General features: G+C 33.4%; 1 protein-coding gene across 2 annotated transcripts in view; it reads left to right on the forward strand.

The window, feature by feature from the left end:
• Positions 1–22,658, forward strand: part of PPP1R42 (protein phosphatase 1 regulatory subunit 42) — a 34,137-nt gene that overhangs the window by 8,915 nt on the left and 2,564 nt on the right. For both annotated transcript variants that reach the window (XM_074200078.1, XM_074200077.1), the window contains exons 5-9: positions 1,638–1,776; positions 4,995–5,111; positions 10,684–10,801; positions 17,449–17,583; positions 22,566–22,618. In XM_074200078.1, the coding sequence (XP_074056179.1) occupies positions 1,638–1,776; positions 4,995–5,111; positions 10,684–10,801; positions 17,449–17,583; positions 22,566–22,618 (562 nt within the window). The remainder of the gene's footprint in view (positions 1–1,637; positions 1,777–4,994; positions 5,112–10,683; positions 10,802–17,448; positions 17,584–22,565; positions 22,619–22,658) is intronic.

Here is a 22,658-nt window from a genome sequence, read left to right on the forward strand (position 1 = left end):
GTGCTCCATCCATTTTGCCACTTAGCTGCCCTGCCAGCAAATTCACATCAGAAAGTAGACTGGAAGAAAGTGCAAACAAAACAAAAAGAATCTCATCATAAAAAAATCATGGTTATAGGGATGCTCAAAACATAAATCCAGAAAAAAATGATTCTAAAACATCTACCAGCAAAGCCTCCAAAAAAAAACAAAAAAGCACCACTTGAGCACTAGAATTTCTAGAAGAGATCAAGCAAGAGTTTAAATTTCTTTTTAGTATTTTTATAAATAAAATAGAGAAAAGAATTATAGAAGAAAGATGAAAGAGAATTAACAATTTAACCTAGCATATAAGATATAAAATCTTACCCAGGCAGCAAATTTCATGTTTTTATGTTCGGATGTGGTGAAATGATTCTTGTGTCCTCTCCAAACCCTATTATCAACAGGTGTCATAGAGAATAATTAGACTAGGTCTAGAAGTGGTTCTATTAAGACTTGATAATCTTAAAAGAAAAATGGCAAGAAGGGAAAAGGAATACAGTGGGGCTAGTGGTGGGAAGGACTGAGGAAGGAAAAGGCAGGTTAGGGAAATTTATCTCATAATAAGGGTGAACTAGTAGAAATCTATACAAAACAAAGATGGAAGATGAGGTGGGGCAGAGCTGTCATTTGAATTTCACCCTTATTTGAAAGGGCAAAGAAGAAAAGAATACACTCAGACATACAAACTCACACAGACTTGACCAGGTAAATATATTTCAGTCAATAGGGAAAGGAGAATTACAGAGAGCACATTAATGAAGGAAGCTATATTTTCTTTTGTAATGCAAGTAATGTGGAAATATGTTTAATGTGATTATACATATTTAATTTATATCAGATTGTTTGCTATTTTGGAGAAGAGGAGGGAAGGGTGAGAAAAAATTTGAAACCATAAAAATCTTACAAAAATGAATATTGAAAAATATCTTTACATGTATTGAAAAAATAAAATACTATTAAATACAAAGGAAAAAGAAAGGAAAAAAAATTTCCTTCAGAAATATAGACAAGTTAGATAAGTTCTAGGTTGAAAAAAATTGGAGGCAACCTTGGTATTTCTAGGGTTTATAATTAGATGAGCCAAAAGAATAACTCTTGAGTAATAATTTGCAATCAGAATAAATATTTCTGTCTTGTTAGATATGTACTAAATGAATAAAAGCAGAATCTAGTCTAATTTTTTTTAAAAAGAGGCAAACCCTCTTAGCTGTTTTTAACCCACACTGAACGATTAACTAAAAGAGAGAAACTAAAATTGCCACAAAGTGACAAGGTTTTTAAAAAACCATTTTAAGTCTGGAAAAATTATTAGACCCTGAAGCAAGTTATCTAAAAGAGATGATGATTTTTTGAAGATATTCATTCCAAAAAAAAAAATGGACAAAATTTAAAAGGACAAAGTTCTTCCCTAGTTAGAAAACAGTAAATGATATCATCAGGTTCCTGCCAGTCCTATGCCTATGAGTGCTGATATTTGTAGTATGGAAGACTCTTAAACTAGAAGACCAAATGAATGCTATAGGTAATTTATTTGGAATCTTCATCAGTAGTTTTCAACACCAGTTTCCATACGTTTATATTTCCAAAATGTCTATTTTCATTTTCTTTTACAGGTATCTGGGTGGCAATTCCATTGCTGTAGTAGAGTGTTTAGAAGGACTAGCAGAGCTCAGAGAGCTACACATTGAAAGTCAAAAGCTGCCCCTTGGTGAAAAGCTTCTTTTCGATCCAAGAACTCTTCAGTCCTTGGCAGTAAGGTTATCTCTTAGTTTTCTGACAAAGCAATTTGTGATTGGCATGGTATTTTAAACTTGTCAAGATTAGTTGAAGAGAAATTGATCTGTGTTCAAATGTGGCCTCAGATATTTAATACTTAGCTGTGTGACCTGAGGCAAGTCACTTAACTCTATAGCCTTGCAAAAATCAAAAAAGAAATTAAGATACAAAGAGTTAATATTTACAATTTATATAATCTCTTTTAATCCTCATGACAAAATTGGGAAGCAGGTACTATTATTATCTTCATTTTACAGACAAACTGAGACTGAGACAAACAGAATTTAAATTATTTTTCCAGGGTCACACAGCTGACTGTAAGACTCCTTGAATGTAGGTCTTCCTAACTCCAGGTCTCAAATTGTATCACCTCGTTCAAAAAAATGCATATTTAGATAGATATAGATGGCAAACAGGAGGCTTGGTGGATAGAGTGGCATGACCTGAGTTCAAATTCATCCTCAAACACTTATTAGCTGTGTAAACTTAGGCACGTCACTTAACCCTATCTAAGTTTATCTCATAGTAAGGGTGAAATGATGAGTCTTTCTGATTACAAATCCATAACATGAACTGGAAAAGGAAATAGTCAGATGAATAATAATAATAATGTTTTGTCCTTCATTTTTGAAGAAGACTGTGGTGATGCCATGACAAGTACTTGAATTGGATTTGAGTGAGGGGGTGCTGTGCTAAGTCACCAGCTTCATTTTCTCCTCCTCAGCCTTCTGAGTCCAGTGGCCAGTTATGAATCAAGATGACCAGAGATGGCCCTGAATGAGAGGCTATCAGGGTTAAGTGACTTGCCCAAGGTCCCACAGCTAGTAAGTGATCTCCTGATTTTATGGCCAGTACTCTCTCTCCACTGTGCTGTCTAGCTAATAATTTAACCTACTTATATAGAATAGACTTGTATTTTTACATATCACCTATTTCAAATAAATTTGCCTTTAACAATGGTCCTCCAAGTCTTTTAAAGACTTGGATAATGTTGGAATTTCAGGTACCAAGGCAAGGCCATTAGAAAACTATTTAGATCAAAAAAACTGACATGATTACACTATTTGATGACTACCTGTGGCAATTTAGTGTAGATATGGTAGTGTACATATGTATGAAATAAGCTCTTTGAACTCAGGAATGGTTTCTTATTCCTCTTTGCATGCTTCCTCCTTTCCCCCACCATGTTTAGTTTTGCACAGACACCAAATAAATGTTTGTTGATTTGAATACCTTTATTTATCTGTTTATGTTCATACACACAGTATATGTATATGGGAGTATATTATATTTATAGATATGTAATGAACACTGTATATACATATACATATTTCCTATAAAAACCATTTATATGTATATATGCTAACTTATTATTTAAACAAAGATCATCTTGGTGCTTGACAGTATTATTATTTGTTTAAAACATAGAAGGAAAAAATCCATAACAAAATCTATAAAGCTACTAATAATAAGGGATTTTTGTGACCTCAGTGACCCTTTGGGAAGGTGAAGCTTAAGAGGGATAAGCTACCATACTGGATGACAAGAGACTGGATTTAGAACATGTTAGGTAAGATAAAACCTGAGGAATTTTATGTGAGTTAACAGTGTGGAATGGCAACTGTTTAAATTCATGAAGTCTTGTACTAAATTAAAAGACTCATAGGATCCAGGATTAAGAAGCTAACAATCCTGGACAGAAAACATCTGGGGATATTGTTTTGAGTTATACTCACCACATTTTGGGAAATATATACTGATGATGCAGGAGAGTCTGGAGGAAGACAGCCAGGAAGCAGGACCTTGAACCCATAGATGAAAGTCAGTTAAAGGATCTGGGGATACTTAGCCTGGTCAACTCTTTTATTCAAGTATACGAAGAGTTGTCTCACCAAAAAGGATTTGGATTCATTCTGTTTTTGTCCCAGAGGACAGAAGTAAGACACATTTTGATGTAAAGGTACACCTTGCTGACAATTAGAGTTGTCCAAAAGTGGGCTGCCTGGGAAGATGATGAACTTTGCCTTACTGGAAATCTTTAAACAAAAGCTGAATGATCACTTGGTGGATTTATTGTTGAGAACTCTTTTTTTTAGGCATAATTTAGAGTTGATGGCCTCTGAGACCCTTTCAACTGAAATTATGTTAATCTCTTAGCAAATGACTGAGATTCTGAAAAATCACCATGAAAGGCACTGTGACTCTGAGAGTGAATTTGAATAAGGTCCAACAGCAGAAGTCATATTGGCAAAGCTCAGACTGGAGGTTGGGTAGAATTGAGGCAGTTCAACAATTTTTTACTAAGTCTACTATGTGTCTGTGGCACTATGCCAAAAGCTGAGGATACAAAGTTATCTACCCTCAAGAAGCTCATAAACTAATACAAAAACAAAATTCAAACAACAGTGTGCAGACATAATATTAATAGGTAATCTCAGGGGTAGGCACTATTGGGGGGGGGGTGTTGTGGGGCAATGGGATTAAATGACTTGTTAAAGGTCACATAGCTAGAAAGAATCAAGTATCTGAGGTCATATTTGAACTCACGTCCTCCTGACTCCTACCCTGGTGCTCCTTCTATCTACTGTTCCACCTAGTTGACCTGGAAGGCACCATTCTTAAGAGTGATTGGGAAAAGGCTTGTTGTAGAAGGTGGGTTTTTATCTGGCACTGGAAGGAAGCCATGGATGGAAGAAAAGAGAGGATTGTACACAGTAACAGCGACATTGTGCGATGATCATATATGATAGACTTGGCTCTTCTCAGTATAATAAAGACAATTCTAAAACTTGTGATAGAAAATGCCATCCGCATCCTAAGAAAGAACAATGGAGTCCAAATACACATCAAAACATAATATTTTCAATTTTTTCTTTCTCATACTTTTTCCCTTTAGTTATTATTATTCTTTTAAAACATAACTAATGTAGAAATATATTTATTATGATTACATGTGTATAATCGATATATTGCTTATTGTCTTGGGGAAGAGAGAAGGAAAAAGGGAAGAAAAATTTAGAGCTCAAATTTTACAAAAAATGAATATTGAAACTATCTTTAAATGTAATTGGAGAAAATGCTATTAAAATTTTTTTTAAAAAGGAAGACTAAATGTTAAAAAAAGTTATCATATGTGATAATTCAAATGTGGATAGTTTCCTAACATGTATTTGTCCTGATTGATTTTCTTTCAGAATTCCCTCTCTATATTAAATATCAGCAATAACAATATTGATGAAGTAAAAGACTTAGAAACACTGGAGAATCTCACTCAGCTTATAGCAGTTGATAACCAACTTCTTCACGTGAAGGTATTAAGGAAAATTTTGGTAGAAATTGTATTACTTTTAATTTGATTACAGTTTTCCACTTTAAAAATTTGCTGGGTCACTCTCAAACCCTTACTAGCATAACTTCTTGCATATTGCTCCAAATCTGTTCCCCTAAAATCATTTTTTAAAGGAAAAAAGTAATCATTTTCATCCATTATTGCCATGTCAATGGGCTGTTTTATTTGATGGCAATATGAACAGGAACTGTTTGGAAAGTTTGCTCAAAGCATTTAAATAAAAGCAATAATAACCCTATTGCCAAAAATAAGAGTTTTAAGAATTATTTATGGTATTTAACTATCCCAATCAATACTTTATAAGATCATTTTTATTTTTTTCTTCCAGGTATGCTATTTTTTAGAAGTAATTTTAATTAATATATAGATGATGCTATAGTCAGTGTCAGTTGACTGGTTAATGTTGCTATATTTTTGTGACTTTAGATTTATTTTTGTTGGAGACATGTTAAAAATGAGTATTTTACTTAATGTCCCCCTGTGGCTTCCTAGGCAGTCCCTCACTCAGAAATGACAACCTAGAGAGTCATATTCTGTGCCCATTATGTAACGGTTAGTTATACTTTACATATGCTTTATAGGCTACAAAGAACTTTTGAGGGCATTATCTTTAGGGCAATAGATAAAGAACTCCAGATCTGGAGTCAGAAGACCTAAGCTCCATTCCTAGCTCTGAACATCACCTGCCTATCCAAGTTATGTCATCTCTCCAAGCCTCAATTTCCCCATCTGTAAAATAGGAATAAAAATATCCATAATACTTATCTCACATATTATAAGGATAAAATATGTGTAAAGCACTTGCAAACCTTAAGCATGCATACATGTTATTAATAATCTAAAAATTATATGTAAATGTAAGCAGCTATCATTTCATTCTGTCCTAGGAGACCTCCAAAATGTCATATGGTCCTGATTTTATAAACAAAGAAACATTCTGAAAGGTTATGGCTTTTTGATACACTGCCGAATACTTATGACAACCAATCCATGCTCAGGCCATGAGAACTAGCAAAGGGATTCTCTGTTCCCATAGAGGCTGTGGCTCTAACAATGCAGTCTCTTGAAAGGTTGGTTAGCTAGCTTAGCCATCCACTTAGGATTTGGAGAAAAGTGAACCAGAGGGTTTAGAGACTGACACCAAAAGTGCCTGCTGAAGATCAGCAAACCAGGGTAGATTGGAGATGGATTTTGGTGTCTTTCTGTTAGAGGCCAAACCTTTAATATTTTAACAACCTCCTTGGGCAATGTCTGCAGCCTGAAGTTGGGTCTTTGCAAAAGTATTTTGTTTAAATCTTTTTTTTCATTTTCACATTCATAGGCAATACGAAGAAGGACATGACCCGTGATTTCTCTGGCAAAGGGAACTTTCAAAGGAAGCTCCTTCTGCCAGTGTAGGGTGACACCTTCTTTTTCAATTTGTCATCTCAAGAGAGTTGCCAAAGGCACTGAAAGGTGACTGCCAGAATTATCCATTCAGGATGCATAAGAGGAAAGAACTTGGACTCGGATCATCCTAGCTCTGGGGTCCCCTTGATTGTCCTGTCATCAGATACTATTGCTTTCACAACCATTGTGGACTCAATAGTCTTTGGGGAGGTTGACTTGGGGGACCTAAGCATCATGGGCAAAGCTTATGTGGGAAAATTGGGTCCCTAGTTATTTAAAATAGAAACATCTTCCAAAAGTTAGCAGATTTTCAATTCAGAAATTCAATTTGGAAATTTCAATTCAGAAATTCAGTTCAGAAATAATAAACTAGAAACATATATGTATTCCAATAGTTAGCAGATTTTCTATTCACAAATGCTTAACATGCTTATCCACCAAACCAAATATTTGATTTATAGGACATAAATTCTGTCAAAAGCAGAAGAATCAAGAACATATAAAGGAGGTAGTTAATATGAAAATTGGAAATAACACAAGGAAAACTATTCAGGTTTTTTTGTTTTTTAATATATGTACAAAGTAAAATGAATCAGGTCAGTAGGAGAGGCAATGTGATGTGGTTATAGGGCCCTCCAAATGTAGAAAACCTGGATTCATGTTCAGACTCTGACACATTCCTTCCTGTGAACCTTGAGAAAGTCTCCCACTGGGTGCCCCACAAGCAACTCTTCACAATTAAAAGTTTCAGAGCAGGTTCTGATTCCCCTTAGTAAAAGGAACCTCTTCAGTGAGAGTTAGCACCCACCTGTGACATTTAAATCATGGCTCTGAATCCCCCTGAAATGTAACTAACAACCTCTTCTGCTTATTCTTAAGACTATCTTCAGCTCTTGACTAATGTTAGTAAATGGATTTGTGTGGAAAGAAATCAAAAAATGCAGTTATAACTACATGGCTTTGGCACAATTAGTCCTGCCAAATTGTATAAACTTCTAATTCAAGGATAACAATGGTCCAGCAAGCAATAAGACCCATAATCTTGGAAGTCTGTCCATACAGAACCACGTCAAATCAAACTAATTATTTTCATTCGCAGTCAGCAGTGGCATTGTAAAGATGAAGATGAGCCTGTCTGAATTTGCAAATAAATAGCAATAGATATAGCCAACACATAAGACTTGAAGGTTTTCAACACAAATTCACATGTTATTTCATTTTTTCTCCGCAACAACTCTTTAAGAGGAAGGTGATATTATTACCTCCATTTTACAGATAAGGAAACTGAGGCTACCAGAGGTCAGTGACTTGCTTAGGGTAATGCAGCCATTAAGTACATCTGAGGCAGAATTTGAATTCATGTTTCTGAAAATTAGTTCTGCCCCACCAAAAAGCTAATTTGAAATTGGTATATTTGTTATACCTTAATGTGGAAAGGTTTTTATACTAAAACCCTTATTAGTGACTTATACCTGGTTATGTTCCCATACTGGCTTAATTACCCTTTTAAAATTATTAATAAGGAAAAATGGAAAAAGTAATGATTTTGACTTTAAGTTGTCTTTGGAAATACGACTCCAGTATGACCCAGAACATAGGATCTTAGAACTGGAAGAGACTTGGGGATTTTCCTAGTTTGTTGAGCACTTCATCTTAAAAATGAATCCAAAAGTATTAAAATGAACCATCCAATGCAACCATGCAGTTAATGGCAATATGTAATTTTAGTTGAAGTAAAATTAATTTTAGGTTTCTATGTCTAATTTTACTGAAATTTTGGGGGAATAAAACTAATGTTTTTGTCTATACAACAAAAAAGTAATTTGATCAGTATAATTTAGGCCCACCAAAAACTCTAAGTTAGGGCCAGAATTATATTTGCCTAAATGATTTTAATCAAATGTATCCAGCCAGTCTTAGTAGAAACTTACAAAACCTAATAGGATGGAAAAAATGTTTGTTAATCTTTTATTCCTACAAAGTTTAATAATTCAAAATAATTTAAATAAATTACATGTTTATTCCATAGTAGGATTTTATTTGTTTATTACAGTGTAACATTATCTTCAGAATAAATGGTAGAAATAAAAAAAATTAGCATGCTTGTCCACCAAACCAAATATTTGATTTATAGAATACAAATGAAAAGACTGCTCTAAACCTGTCATGTTTTCTGAGGTCTCAATTTATCTGGCCTTTGCTCAGTATTGATTATGGCAAGAATATTGTCCAAAAGATAAATTTATACTCTTCAGAATTTAGTCAGGAACAAGGGTAAAATTATAGATTTTCTCTGGAAGATTATGACAGGCAGTCACAGTGGTGACAAATTGCTGTGTGTTGATATAGTTAGGGCAGTGGAGCTAGACATTTCCAATAAAGATGAGAGCAAACTGGTCAAATACAGGTTAGAAAGGGCCATCCTTAATTGTGCAGAATTCGATTGCTCTTGTTGCAGATGTCTACAGAGGCACTAAGGCACTCACTCCTGCATGTGGAATATCATTTGCTCTCCAGTACATTGCAGCAGACCTCTAAGTGATAACATAGCATGATCATTTATCAAACCGACTGCCTAGAAAGTGTCTGGTCCCTTTAGTATAGCTTATTGAAAGGCTAGAAAGTGAAAACATCTTATTTGAGACAGAAAGGCAATGAACAACTAGAGGATATCCAAAGCATAATCATATTTCAACACAGGGTTAGTGTAGTCTTAGATAAATATACACTGGAGGGAATATGTTCAGGATCATTTATCAAATGAGTAAAAGTTAACAAAAATCTAAAAGCCTGTTTCAGCAATCACAGCTTGTCTGTATTTATTTTGATTTGCTTTTATTAGCTAACTTTTTAGTCACAAGCAATATCCAAAAGTATGATACACTCTTCTTGTCTTTGGACAAAAAGATTTCCAATCTAAGAATAATGCAGAATTTATAATTGTAAAATATGTGATATAATAAAGTCTTTATAGCTTTTACTCAGAATTAAACAGATGTGTTCACTGAACAAATCATTTTAAGTGCCTGGGTGTGAAATCAGGTAGGGAATATATTAACTAACTTACTCTTCTCAATTTAATAAAAACTTCTAAGGCAAATAAGATTTTCCTGACAGGGTAAACCCACCAACTGTTATTAGTCAGATTTCTCGCCTTACCTTGCTTGTTACATATTCTCTTTTATTCTATTGACCAGTATTACAGTAGATAAAAATATTAATATGACAGTTTAATTATATTATGTTATATTAAATTATTATATATCATATTATATAATATAACGAAGTCCATTATTTAATACCACTGTTTAATAAATGTTTTAGGTGAGAAAGGATTTCCATTGAAGCTTCACATAAAGTGATTTTTCCAGAAAGAATTTAGAATTGGGGAAGGAAGCACCTTACTAAAAGTCACCTTGCAAAAAAGATTTCCACATGAAGTGGGTGGGTAGAAAAACAAGTAAAAATGGAAGGTAATACATGGGGGGCAGCAGATTAGGATTAAATGTAGAATGAATTAGGATTGATTAAAAGCTATCAGACCTTTAAGGCCAAGGAATTAACTTGAATTAGGGGATAGATATAGAAATTAGTGCAAGGTGGTAAGCCATTGTGTGGAATGAGACTGAACTTAGAAAAACTGGGGGGTGATTTCCTCCTCTAAAACGATTTTCATACCACTCACATTCACAACCTTTTTCAAACTATAAAAATACTTGGTATATGTAATATGTTATGAGTCTAATGTGGATAACAAGATAACACATATATTGATTTATTCTAGAACTTCATTGCATAATTGATCTCTTCAATTACTTTCCCTCTAAAATGAGCTAAGTCAATTTTAACAAGAGACAATAGATCTTGGGCCTGCTACCTGTTCTTACCTCTGAATTAGACTATGGCCATTAATCATACAGAATTAAATTCAAATATTACTTTTTCTCCAACTCTCTATAGTTTCTGTGTAGAAGTCCTGTGTAATGGGATATATATGTAAACTGATACTTTTCACTTGACTGAATCTTGATGTCTGACTTCTATCAACTAAAATAAATAATTAAAACATATTCGTTAACATACTGTTAACTAATGTAATTTTGATAGTTACAGAATATTGTGTTCTTCTGCTTTCATAATTACAGGATTTGGAGCTTTTATTGAACAGGTTGCCCAAATTAAGGAAAATGGATCTGAATGGAAATCCTGTTTGCCTCAAGCCAAAATACAGAGACAGATTGATCGTGATATCCAAATCTCTAGGTAAAATAATTTATATCACATAAAAAACATTTTTGAAAAAATAAACAAATTTGGGGAATTGTTAGTTTAATAGCTTTTCAACTGTCCTATATGGTTAAGAATATGACACTTGTGTCTATGTATTATCTACTTTTAAATATTTAATACATTTTTGAGGGAAGCAATCAGTGTTAAGTGACTTGCCCAGGGTCACATAACTATTAAGTACATGAAGCTGTATTTTAACTCAGGTCCTCCTGACTCCTGGGTTGTGCTCTACCCATTGGGACACAATATTTATTGTTCTTAGCAAGTTTTGATTCTAATAATTAAAAAGAAGAAAGAGGGGGTAGCTAGGTGGCACAGTGGATAGAGCACTGGCCCTGGAGTCAGGAGTACCTGGGTTCAAATCCGACCTCAGACACTTAATAATTACCTAGCTGTGTGGCCTTGAGCAAGCCACTTAAACCCATTGCCTTGAAAAATCAAAAAAAAAAAGAAGAAGAAAGAGGGCATGAAATATTTACTGACATCATAATTACTTTACAGTAAAAAGTCTCACTTTTAAAAATCTCTCAGAGTAAAGTCACCAGTCATGAGTGGTTAACAATTTTCTGTCTTTTAGTCAGTCATTTATTGGATTCTTTTTTTTTTTAGGTTTTTGCAAGGCAAATGGGGTTAAGTGACTTGCCCAAGGCCACACAGCTAGGTAATTATTAAGTGTCTGAGACCGGATTTGAACCCAGGTACTCCTGACTCCAGGGCCAGTGCTCTATCCACTGCGCCACCTAGCCACCCCCATTTATTGGATTCTTTCTGAAAATCATGGGACAGGTGACACAGTGAATAAAGTGCCAGACCCAGAACCAAGAAGACCTATGTTCAAATGGAACCTCAGATACTAGCTGTGTGACCCTGGACAAGTCACTTAACTCTGTTTGCTTAGTTTGCTTAGTTTCCTTATCCGTAAAATGAGTTGGAGAAATGGCAAATCACTCCAGTATCTATTCAAGAAAACCCCAGATGGTGTGGCAGAGAATCGGACACAACTGAAATGACCAAACAATATGAACAACATTACCTGAAGATCATCTTGTAAGATATTTATAGATAAGTGATAGATAAGTTGAATTTCATTTTATTTCAATGCTAGATGATACTAGCTTGTTAGGTGAGATAGTATTCTTCAGTAGAAATAACAGCTTCAGTGATAGAAAGAGTGTATTGATCTGGCTGTCAGGAAGTCCTCAATTGCTTTCTAGCTGGGTGACCATGGGCAAGTCCTTTCATCTCTCAGAGCTTCAGTTTATTTAATTGTAAAATAAATAGGAGCAATAATAATAATAATAATAATAATAATAATAATAATAATAACACACTCCACCAGGGTTGTAGAGAGAATCAAACAGGATAATGTGAGTAAAGTACTGTGTAAATATGATAGTCATATTTACACACATATATATTATGTGTAAACATAAACAGAGAAGTGTAATAGTGTAATAGTCATAAAATTTCATTTTGAATCCTGGTTCTGCTACTTACTACCTACCTTTGTGAAAATGGGAAAGCTGCAAAACCTCTCTGGATCTTTGTTCCCTCTTCTATAAAATAAAATAGTTGGAATAGATGAACTCTGAGGTGTCTTCCAGTTCTAAATCTAGGACACCATAATATTCCCTATTTGAAAGGAGAATTGTATTTAAGATCTTCATTCCTTGTGGCAAATGCTAACTGAAGTAGGTGGAGAAAAGCTCTCTCTCCCTTGATGCTTAAGGTATTTTTATTTATTTTTTTATTTTAATTATCTTTATCATTATGAAACTGACAAGCATTCAAATGATATAAAATTTTCTTATATAGAGAACAGGAAAAGAGCACTCAGTTTGATAACCTGAAACGTTATATGCAGCCTGTTTTTTTTAAAAAAAGTGTATTAAATTTAACATGCTAGTTTCAACAGGGTTCTCTTTGTCTGAACCCTTCTGAACTTCTTAAACTGTCTTCTGCGCATTTTTTTTAATGTTTCATGACGACATTCCTTTTCTTTGGGATCTCCATTACCAAGCCCCACTAAATCCCTTCCCTACCCTACCTCCACTCCCTCCCCCCAAACCCCCCCCCTCCCTAATTACAAATAAGTATAGGCAAATAAAAGAAGTCTGTTCTTTGCCCAATTTTGAAAAAATACTTCTCATTCTTGACCTCTAGTCCATTTCCTCTCTTTAAAGAGGTGGAAAGCTTACTTCTTCAGTCTTCTGGAATCACGATTGCCTTGATCATAGTTCTTAAGTCTTAGGCAATTGTTTTCCTTACACTTATAATCATTGTAGAATTTTACCTCCTGGTTCCACTCATTTCTCCCTGCAAGAGATACAAATCCTCTCAGGTTTTTCTAAATTCATCTCCTTCATCATTTCTTACCGGGCAATATTATAATGCTTTAATATTTCATCATTTGTTCATCCTTTCCTCAGTAGATCAGCTATTTTACTATAACAAAAAGATTGCTAAAAATGTTCTTTCTGTATGTCAGTCCTTTCCCTCTTATTTTTATTTCCTTTGATTACATGACTAGTAGTGATATCACCAAGTCAAAGAGTATACACATATTAGTGACTCTGGGAACATAATACATAATGGTTGGATCAGTTCAAAGATCTACCAGTAGTGTATTTTTAAGTCTTTCCTCTATGGCTCTTCCAACTACTGTATTTTTTTGTCATTTTTATATTATTTTAATAAGTATCTCTCATATCTACTGGGGAATGCCTCTTAATCTATTTTTGAAATAATGAAAAAAAAGTGGTATGGGAGAGGGCCTAGCAATATCAAATCATCAAATTATCTGGTACTAATTTAAAAATAGAAAAATTGATCAGAAGAACAGATTAAGTATGCAAGACCCAAAAGCAATTGAACATAGTAACAAAAGTATTTAATACTTAATAATTTAATTTAAATAATTTAATATTTAATAAACTCAAGGACTCAAGTTATTGAACTCACTAGTCAAAAAAAATGGCCAAGACACATGGAAAGCAATCTGGCAGAAATTAAATGAAGAGCAATAGCTCATACCTACCACAAGTCATAATCTTCAAATGAAAACATCCTAGTTATAAAAGGTCTCATCACAAATAAAAAATTAGAGGAACAGAGAAGGGAGTAGCTTTGATGATTTAAAATTACACAAAAGAGATTATATAACATTGAATTTTTTGGCATAAACAAAATCAGTGTTATAGAATTAGAAGGGAAATAGTTAATTGGGTGGGAATGTTATATTTTTCTGATTAAAAGTCTGATGATATCCAATTTGGGTATATTTTTTGGTATAAACTTATTTTCTTTTAATTTGCTTCTTACAGAAAAAAGTACAGGGTAAGGAGGATACTTGAGGCTTCAATTGGCTAGTTTCCAACTAAGCAAGAGAATATAATTCTTATGTGATAATTACTATTTGAGAATCATTTTCTTAAAATTGGTATGGTGTTCAAGATTAGAATTTCAATCTGTTCTTTATTTTTCGAATATGAGTTTAAAATTCAGTATTAAGAATTCATTTCCTTTAAAGAGTGAATTAAGATTCCAGGTCCTTGAGCTTTGTTTAGTACATTTGACTCTCCTACCCCAGCATACCAGTAATAACATTTTGTCAGGTGTAAAAACCCCTTTTTTAAGGGGTCAGTCACCCCCCAAAAAAAATTCAGATCATAATCTATTAAATCACTAATGATTAACTAATTATGGGACAAGGACTAGACATGTATTTTCCTTATTAGTGCTTAATAGATATTCTCTCATGTTTTTGTATTATTAATTCCTATTATACAAGAACACTTTAACAAACTATAGTTCTTACCAGATTAGAATCTAGAAAAAGGACAATAAATGTAATGATGGAAGAGTGACAGCAAATAATGTATTGAGCAAAACTGAGTGTTGAGGATTTAGTTTTGTAAGACATTTGACCAAATATATAACACTGTATTTAAGAATATGCTATCTTAATAGCTAGAACAATAATAGGAATCAAAGTAAAAGAGAATCATTATCACAAGAATTTTTAGCTCTAAAGTCTTAACTTCACTTTCAGAAATTTTGTTACTGTTTTAAAAAGGTAAATATAGTTAAGCATATCATTAATCAATTGAACTATTAATGTTTTATCATAAACTTTTACTTTTTTAGAATATGGTTTATTGTTTTATTGCATTTTGAGTAAGTTTATCTCACTTATTTACATCTACATCGTATTTTACAGTGGCACTCATTTCCAATTAGAAATGGAAGTCAATGGAGAGAAGTTATCTATATTAGTAAGATATTTCTGTATTGGGGGAATATAGTTAGAAAGGACAGCAAAGTATTGTGGAATGAACACCATTGAACTTGGATTTGAACCATCTGTTATTGAGTACTTTATAGTAGTGTAACTTTGAGCAAGTTTATTAAACTCTCTGAGTCTCAGTTTTCCTTATATGTAAAATAGAAATATTACTTACATTACTACCCTCCCAAGGTTGTATAAGTTATATAAATTTAAAAATCAAAAGCCATAAGCATTTCTATATATCACAAACACATTAGGAAAAATTTAAATATCATTTAGTACAATAGAAAAACTGGGAATAACCTACCAAGAACACACAAGATCTTTGTAAGTATAAAATAAATTTTCTAAAAATAAAGGGAAAATTAGTTAATTCAGTGTTCACATTATATAATCTATACATTTAACATGATACCAGACCAAATACTAATATTATGCTTCATAGAATTAGATAAAATAATGCCAGAATTCATATGAAGGAATGAAAGTTTAAATTTATCAAGGGAAATAATGAGGAAAAAGGAGAAAAGTTATTCTTTTAAACATACCATTAAATAGTAATTATCAAATTTTTCTAGAATTGGATAAGAAAATAGAAAAATAGATCAGAATAGAAAATATAAGCGAGAATTAGGACAAAATGCATAAGCTGTATCATGCTATCATGTTAATATACCAATAACAAAGAAGTGGGGAAAGTAGTAACAAAACTGTTTGGAAAACTAAATAACAGTTAAGCATAATATGGGACCATACCAGCATCTTATAGTATATATTAAATTGCAGGTGAATCAATTATCTAAATAAAAAAATGAACCATAAATTAGGTATTGAAGTAATATATACTGTATAAATGTGAGCTTTGTCTTTTGTTGAGTTAATTAAAACCTAGAAAGTTACTCATTTATTTCTAGTAATAGATTTAACTTTATCTAAACATCATTTGGTCATGAAGCTCTTAACTATCTAGGGGCAATTTAATATACAAAAAGATAGGGAGAATTTCCATATTTACTTTTTGCTCAGTCTATTTTAAAATCTCTTTCTATAATACTATGTTTAAAGTGCTTCACATTAACTTTTTTTTTTTAGTTTTGTTTTGTTTTTTTGCAAGGCAATGGGGTTAAGTGGCTTGCCCAAGGCCACACAGCTAGGTGATTATCAAGTGTCTGAGGCCAAATTTGAACTCAGGTACTCCTGACTCCAGGGCCGGTGCTCTATCCACTGCACCAACTAACCACCCCCATATTAACTCTTAAAGAACATATCTTTACTATTATCCTTACCAAATAAGTAAGGATTGAAAGGTCTCTCTCATTGTGTTGACAAATTCATTTAGTTTTCATTATAATCACGATAAACCATCATTAATCATAAATCTATCTCTATTAATTGCTATATGCAATATCAAGTGTGCTATTCTTAGAAGTCATCAAAGCAGGAATTATATGAGGAATACAAAAAGATTTTATTAAATAATTTTTATAATCAATGCTTTGTACCTTCATCACTGATGCTCAGACATATGTGAAAATAGGCAATGTAATGTATCTGTGATATGTTCTTTTGTGGCTGTTTCTGTCTGCATATTCCAAAAGAGATCACAACTCATTCATATCTTTACTTTATGTGCAAGTACTCCATAGTGGATCTGCTCAGTTTTCTGGAGGTCTAGCTCAGAATCTTCTAATATATTTTGGCCATCAAATAGAAAATCTTCAGATATGATCATAGGAACAGACTGTGTCTAATGACTGCCAAGAACCAGTCAAATTAAGTAGGAAGAAGTTTATCATGAGGATTTTAGGCAATAGATATTAAATTCTTTAGCCACACAGTTAAATTATTTGGTTCTTACAATGCAATTGCTGCAAAAGTGGAAAATTAACTGTCTATAATTGTCCTTTATATGTATATGGTCTTAGTTCATTTAGTGAAATGTCTCTATCCAGTAGAAAAAAAGTATATATTATTTTTATATTGGTAGAAATTTGGGGTAAGTATATATTGTTTTGTTTTAATATGTCTATCACTATATGGAATTTTCCTTAGAATTGTAGAATCTTAGGGAGATAAAAGTGACCCAGAAAAGTTAGGGGACTTGCCTAGGTTTCCTTTACATGCAAAATATTAAATAACTTCGAATTCATTAAAATCATTCTGCTTCATATATAAAACAATATACTAATTGTTAATGTATGATACAATTTTTGACTTTTCCTTAAAAAAACCACAAATGTTAAGTAAAATTCCATTAATACAAATTTTCAACAGTGTAAATACTTTTAAACTTAATATCTAGGTTTTTAAAGTATGTGTTTTTTTCCTCCAGAAAGTCTTGATGGGAAAGAAATAAAACAAATAGAAAGACAATTCCTTCTAAACTGGAAGGCAAGCAAAGATGCCAAGAAAAATATGAAGAAAAAGAGTATTATATGGGATGTGTCAAACCCTCCTCCTAACAAAAGTAAGTCTTCTAATCACACTACTTAAGCAAAACAAAAATTTGCTTAAAGAAAATATCAAGATACTTAAGTCACTTAAGTCACTTTTATATATGTTCATTGAATACCGAGCAAACAGAACATAAGAAGGTTATATTTCAAGCTGCTCAAAAGCAACAGCATTTTTGGTATATAAATAAATGCTTAATAAATGAAAGATACTATCTTAGACATTGTGCAGAGGAAGTTAACTAAATATAGTCTCTGTTCTCATCTTACTATAATAAAATTTAACATGATGTATTCCCATCATTATCATTTAGAGAAACATCATACAATGTCCAGACTTTAGATACATAAAAGTGAGTACTTCTTTTACAATATACCATTAAAGTGGAATTGACTTTTCTGCATTTTTTTTTTTTTTTAGTTTTTGCAAGGCATTGGGGTTAAGTGGCTTGCCCAAGGCCACACAGCTAGGTAATTATTAAGTGTCTGAGGCTGGATTTGAACTCAGGTACTCCTGACTCCAGGGCCAGTGCTCTATCCCCTGCACCACCTAGCTGCCCCTTTTTCTGCATTTTTCAAAGGCAACAGAAACAGAGTGAGCACTATTGTCCTCATGGAAAGCAAAAATGAAATGTTTAATATTTGTCTCATCAGGACAGTATTTCAGATTTGTAGATGACACAAAATAGGAAAACCATAACCAACCCATTGGCCATCTTCAAAAAGCTCTAGACAGGCTGAAACATTGGACCAGGTTTTAGAAGGTAAAACTTGGTAGAGATAGATATTTACATTTTAGTTTAAAAGGTTTATTTCACAAGGTTAAGGTGAGAGAGGAATGTCTAGACATCATTTTACCTGGGATTTTTTTAATAGATTCAATATAAAATGACATGTTATGACAACCAGAAATACTAATGCAAATCTATGCTGCACTAATAGAGACCGAGCATCTAGGAATAAGGAAGTCATAGGCAGACGACACAACTGTGCTAAAAATACTGTGCCCAATCCTAAGGACCACATTTTAGAAAGGCCTTTATCTCCTGACAATAAGAAATCTACCAAAGTGGCCTAGGCTAACTCAGGAAGAGGGGAATCTCTTTGATTTGATACATTTTAGCAGGGGCCATGACCAGGTGTCAGATAGTAGGTAGAATGAATCCTTGAAAGAAAGTATGGTTTTGTCAAGGAGGCCTCTGCAATCTCTATCAACTCTAAAATGTCTTGATTCTGTGACTTGTAATGTGTTTCCTGGGCCTTCACAGCCCTATTTAGGAGAGGCCAAAGAGATGGTAAAAACAAAAGGCAATAGGCAGATTTGTAATTTGGGCATCTTTTCCCCTGGAATATCAAATTATTATTTTTTATTTAAGGCAATGGGGTTAAGTGACTTGCCCAAGGGTCACACAGCTAGGCAATTATTAAGTTTCTGAGGCTAGATTTGAACTCAGGTCCTCTTGACTACAGGGCTGGTGCTCTATCCACTGTACCACCTAGCTTCCCCCTGGAATATCAGTTTCAATATGGAAAATCAGTAAATGGATGATCTTCACTTGACATACAATCATAAATACACTTATAACAACCCTTAAGGAAGGATATATATGAATCATCTACCTTGGAGAATCCAAAGGGGGAAAATCAATAGGGAAAAATCCAAAGTGGGAAACTCAAAGAGCAGAACTGCCTTTAATATTATTATTAACATTAATTTAAGAAAAAAATAGTTTCTCTCTAAACAGTCTCAAAGCCACTTATGATATTACAGAATTGGGGGGGGCGGTGAGGGAAGGGAGTATAGAAGCTGAGGGAGTAGGATTTCATCAATAAGCAAACTTCCAGTATGAAAGCTTCCAAACAGAATAGCAATTCATTTTCACCTTAGAGAGTCTTAGAGAGTTATTCATGTCATCAAAAGGCTAAACTAGTATTTGTCAGAGGCAAGACTTCAACTCAGGTATTCATGTCACTATCCATTATACTATACTCACTGTCACAGGATTTAATTTAGCTCTCATCTTGAAGGATGTTTTATGCTAAGAGGATCAAAATGGTGCTTCCTAAAGTGTGACTCCTTAAAATATAGGCCCTCAAAGCTCTATGAAATGTATGTGCTCCCTTCCCTATCCTGAGGTATCATTATGCAAAGACCTGTCCTCTCCAGACACAAGCATGTCCTTGTCCTGAACCAAAGTCAGCACATCTGTGCTAAATGCTGTGTCTCTATCTTATTCAGCCTTTTATTAAGCTTATCTGTGGATATATCTATCATACAATAACATCAAGCTATTAGAAGTCAGAGGGACTATGTTGATTTTTTTTCCTTTGAATCACTAGTACCTAGTATATAGTACTGTAGACATAAATATTTGTTAAATTTAATTGAATTAATGATGGATAAAATAATCCTTTAAAAGAGACCAAATTAGGGGCAACTAGGTGGTGCAGTAGATATAGCACCGGCCCTGGAGTCAGGAGTACCTGGACTCAAATCCAATCTGAGACACTTAATAATTACCTAGCTGTGTGGCCTTGGGCAAGCCACTTAACCACCTTTGCCTTGCAAAAACCTTTAAAAAAAAGTGACCAAATTTGTGTTCCAGTTAATAGAATGTTTTTTAGACTGAGAAAAATAAATTAGAATAATAAGCTATTACATCTATAACAATTTTTTAGATATATTCATTGGAAATATTGATAGTAGTTATATACCCAGTGACTTCAATTAAAAAAAAGTCTATCAGTGTTATTTATATTTATCTCATAATCCTTTCTGGAAAACATCATTTGTGTATAATATTCTGCCCTCCCAGCTCCTCTCTTGCCTTTTTTTTGGAGAAGAGGGAAACAGGTGACATGATCTACTCTCTGGTACCAAGCTTGTATTTTCAACAACTTCAAAGTTCAATTTCACTTTACAGATCTTCTTACTTATTGTTCTTTTGATTCAGCTTTTTTTTCACTCAGTATCAAGTCATATAAATCTTCCCATGTTTCCCTGAATTCCTGAGACCTGTCATTTCTTTATGCACATTAATATTCCATTCCATTTATACATTCACCTTATTTTACAGTAAGTCAGTTTTGTGAAATTGTTTGAAAAGAGGTTGATTTTGACCAAAAATATTGTTAGACAACAGAATCCTATGCAGATATACATAAAGTTAATATGATTTGAATCATATTTGAATCAGTATGTACTTCTGCACATATTAACCCGACCTCACTATGATTTTCTGTCTTTAAATCCAAGGCACTGGGATGATGATGATGATGATGATGATGATAATTATAATGATGATGATTTTGGAGGGATCCAGAACTTAGGTGGAACCCAAACCCTCAAAGTCTCTCTGTTACTTATTTTCAACTGAATTTTCAACAGTTAGAGGGTCCCAAAATAATAAAATTTAAAGAATCAAAGTATACATATATATATATATGTACATATATATATGTACATATATATATATATATATATATATTCCTTTGCCAGTTGAAATAAGCTTAAAGCCTAATTTGCAAGAATAACTGAATAAAACGGTGGCCTTGCTCTCCTAGCTACATCCAGTGCAAGATTCTGGCCAATCCAGTTTCTCCTCCCCTTTGGAAGCAGACTCCATAGAGGCTAGTCCTACTAGTCTTGAAGCCTCTTGTCTCCCTTTAGCAATACAGTTTCCACAATCTCTCTCCCCATCAATCTTGGTGTCTTGAAGACTGGGTTGTCTCCCTGAGAATCCCTGCCCCTAACTAAATTTATCTTGAAAGACTTATTTGCTCACTCTATAGAATATTTTATGGTAATTTTTCCTGGGCACCAGAATTGTTAGTTCTGTTATGGTTCTGCAATACAGCTTAAATTAATCTATTATCAACAGGTTGCAATGAGGAACAAGAAAAACCAGTTAGAGTAGTGATACTACTGGATTCTAATTAATTCTAAAAATATGAACTGATATTGTGAGACATACACTATCCTCCTTTAAACCTGCATTCTCTGTATTTTGACCACTTGATTTTATAACATTTTAAAAATTAAATTTGAACATTGCATTCCTACATCCATAGTTATAATTGAGTCAAATTCAGTTGATGTAGGAAGAGAGTTTTCTAACCTTGTGCATGACTGAGGGTAGGCTAGAGATAAAAGCTAATGATTATGGGAGATTGAAGAATTGGGAGGTGAGGGTATTTATTTAAAAAGGGATATTGGTTGGAATGGAAAAGATGACCATGAGCTAGCTGCTGAACTTAACCTGTTAGGTGCACCCCCATCCCAGACCTGGAAGTCTGCCCTTCCTCTGTTTTTAAACCAGGAAACCAGGAGTTTAAATCCTATTCTTAGGAATTATCATCATAACCATTTGTTCAGTTTCTGATTCTGCTTTCTAAGCATCTTTTGCCTTCAGTGAATGACAGTGCTTAAAAACATCACCCATGCTTTGTGGTCTTTAGTTTCTTGCCCAGGACTTTTTAAACTTTGACAAAGTTTTCTAAGCTTCTTATGATAGTAAATACCATTCACTTATGTGAATCACCAGAAGTGAGACATAGACATCCACTGTCTTTCAAATTATAAAGAATTCTCTATTATTTCTGAGATGACATACTAATAAAGAGCTATCCTTAACTAGTCATTTTCTTTGGATAGCACCTGTGTGTCTAACCTAATCATTCCTTTGAAGATAATCTGTAGCTTTCTTCTCAAAACACCAAGTTCCCTCCTCTTAAGAAAGTACCTTAAACTTACTACTTAGCTCAAGTGAGACATTCTTTGCACAAAAAACATCTGTTCCTCATGAGAGTTAAATGAAATACTGTATGTGAAGTTCCTGCACACATTGATATCTACTTTTCAAATGTCCATGCTCAGTTTTACTAAGCATAAATATTGTCTTAAAGTATAACTGTAAATATTTTAATGGTTTAGTATACTGTATTTACATTTCTTTTTTCATTTGTAAAGATATGCTTTTTAATTTTGTACACACAGATGACTTTGAATCAACCCATCAACGAATTCCTGGTTATTATGATGCCCCACAGGTGGGTAAATCAAACTTAACCTTTTTCCCTTATATATAGA

Source organism: Macrotis lagotis, chromosome X, assembly GCF_037893015.1.
Source record: "Macrotis lagotis isolate mMagLag1 chromosome X, bilby.v1.9.chrom.fasta, whole genome shotgun sequence".
Classification (NCBI taxonomy): domain Eukaryota; kingdom Metazoa; phylum Chordata; class Mammalia; order Peramelemorphia; family Peramelidae; genus Macrotis; species Macrotis lagotis.